Genomic DNA, 2,419 nt, shown 5'->3' on the forward strand with positions numbered 1-2,419 from the left:
CGACAAAAATCAAGTGTTGCTCAGAGAACTAACTTCAGTCAGCAGGTTTTCATTTAGACCTCCATGTTTGGAGCGCTTACCGAACTCCTGCTGCTGTTTGCTTTCAGCCGGAGACACAGCGGCCTCCCTTAGAGAGAGAAAACCCGTAAAAAGTGAGAAAAACACCCAAAGTTTCGCTCCCATGTCGGACAGACTGACTGACGGGCTGGAGCGGAGGAAGAGGTCCGCAAAGGTCTGCTCCAGGATCAGCCGCTCACTTCCGACCTCAGTCACATTTTGCGGAGGAAAAAGCCAAGTTCTCCTGCATCCAGATCAGATGAAGTCATTGTTAGCTCCAGAAACACGCAGAGAGAGGAACTCCAACTCCACGGAACCAGGAAGACCGAGAGGCTGTATGGAAAGTTAGCGAGAACCACGCCGGAAGTAGAGCTGTTGGTCTCCAAAATAAAAGCACCGAATTCCTCAGCCTTGATGAAATCAGCTTAGACTTTGCCGAAGGGTGCAACTTTGTGAAGAAAGTTGTTGGGGACACTCTAATGCTGCTTTCACACCAAAAGCAGCAGAGGCAGCTAGTTTACATGCAAAGTCAATGGTTGATGGGTCAAGGTGCAGCAAAATATGGCAAGCAAAGAATGCCACTATTCGCATCTAATTATCACATTAAGATTCAAATTCACTCGCTAAAAGCGCCGGGTTTTCTGAAATTTCGCTCCTTTTTTTGCCATTTTTTACCGTCATGATGGTACCGCAAGACGCGCGTTCTTAATGCGCGTAGTGACAGGTCAGAATGCAAGTTCTTGATGCGCGTTTTCCTAATATATATGATAATAATGTCCTTCCTTTTCCCACAGCCAATGCATTTGAACTGGTTGCATCCAATCGCTGATCAAGGCAGCCAGACCAAGATAGTTCAGCGTTACCAAAGTTTACTGCCTTGTCGTTTCACAAAGCCTTAGTTTTAGGAATATATCCACTATATGCACTTTGCTGTTATTTTGAATCCATTTCCATGATTATCTTCATGTAAAAACATTTTTCTCTACAGGTATTAGTAGGAAGAGTTCACCGGGTTTAGCAACTCAGACGTGGCGCAGTGTTTAAAGTGACCGCATGTAATGCATAGTTTTTGCTTCAATACAGGTTTGAATTCCGCTTAGGTAGTTTGACTTTTCCCTTTATATTCTATCTTGTCTCTAGTCAAGCCCAATTCGTAGTTTTTGTTTTGTTTGTTTTTTTGAGAATATAATCCATAAATGTAGGCCACTTCACTGTTGTTTTTGATCCATCGCCATTCATTCATTCATTTAAAAACATTTTACATTGTGCTAAAAGAATGACAATAAAGAGGCCACTTGTGTTCCAGAAAATGTGTCTCTCTGACTTGTTTTCTGTATGTTTCCTTCATATCACTAACCTTTTCCAAAGCTCATGATGGTTTCTACAGCCATGGAGCAACTGCTATATTGTCTGGGTCAGAACACGCGTCAAGTACGCGCGTTTTGACCTGTCACCATGCGGTACCATCATGACGGACGTAAAAAGTGGCCTTGCCGGTAAAAATTAAAAAATTCCGGAAAAACGGGCGCTTTTAGCGAGTGAATTTCAATCTTAACGTGATAATTAGATGCGAATAGTGGCATTCTTGGCTTGCCATAAAAAAAGGTCCCGTATTTTGAGCAGCTGAAGCAGCGAGTTGGTAGCGTTAAAGCATCTGTTGCAAACGACGCGCCGCAAACGCAGCTACTGCTGGAGTTGGAAAAATTTAACTTTAGCTGCTGGACGCACTGCTGATGCAGAGCGCTGTGATCACTCCTCTGAAACAGTTTATTAACGCCTAAATTAACTTAGAATGTAGAAACCTTGCTTTTATTATCCTGGTGCCTGGAGTTTGGATTTCATACATGAAAACCAAACTGCCGCCGCGGAAAACCGCGAGGAGGCGACCGGGTCATAGGCTGCTGTTGCATGGGGTTCCTACTGACAGCGCACCGCCGGAAAGGAAAGTAATGACAATGGAAAAGAACTTTATCCACTCTACCTTTAATTTAGATATATGCGACTAATTGTTAGCAAAGGCTATAGGAAAGTAGAGTTTGTCTTTATTTAGAAAATATGGATGATTTGATCCTTAATTTTCCCTATAGAAAGATGTAACCAATGTTCACGGATGTACCTCAGTGTACATTGGGTTATTGCCGGGGCCGCCATAATAAAAGTTTTCTGGCTACGCCTCTGCATAGGACAAACTGATTCAGCAACATATTTTAAAACTAGTGCAAATACAGCCAAAGCCCATAGAAAACGAATACATTCAAAAGACAAAACTTCACCCTCTTCTTGAACAGAACTAATTGAAAAAAACAAAAATGCAACTGCTTTTGGCATTTACTAAATCCTTTTTAGTTACTTTAACACAATC

At 42.3% G+C, this 2,419-nt stretch overlaps 1 protein-coding gene across 2 annotated transcripts in view; it reads right to left on the reverse strand.

The window, feature by feature from the left end:
- adam17 (ADAM metallopeptidase domain 17) overlaps positions 1-396 on the reverse strand; it is a 22,942-nt gene extending 22,546 nt beyond the window's left edge. For both annotated transcript variants that reach the window (XM_015382452.1, XM_015382451.1), the window contains exon 1: positions 81-396. In XM_015382452.1, the coding sequence (XP_015237938.1) occupies positions 81-183 (103 nt within the window). In that variant the 5' untranslated portion in view covers positions 184-396. The remainder of the gene's footprint in view (positions 1-80) is intronic.
- Positions 397-2,419: the final 2,023 nt, after the last annotated feature.

The sequence above is a fragment of the Cyprinodon variegatus genome, unplaced genomic scaffold (genome assembly GCF_000732505.1).
Source record: "Cyprinodon variegatus isolate N-32 unplaced genomic scaffold, C_variegatus-1.0 Scaffold257, whole genome shotgun sequence".
Taxonomy (NCBI): Eukaryota; Metazoa; Chordata; class Actinopteri; order Cyprinodontiformes; family Cyprinodontidae; genus Cyprinodon; species Cyprinodon variegatus.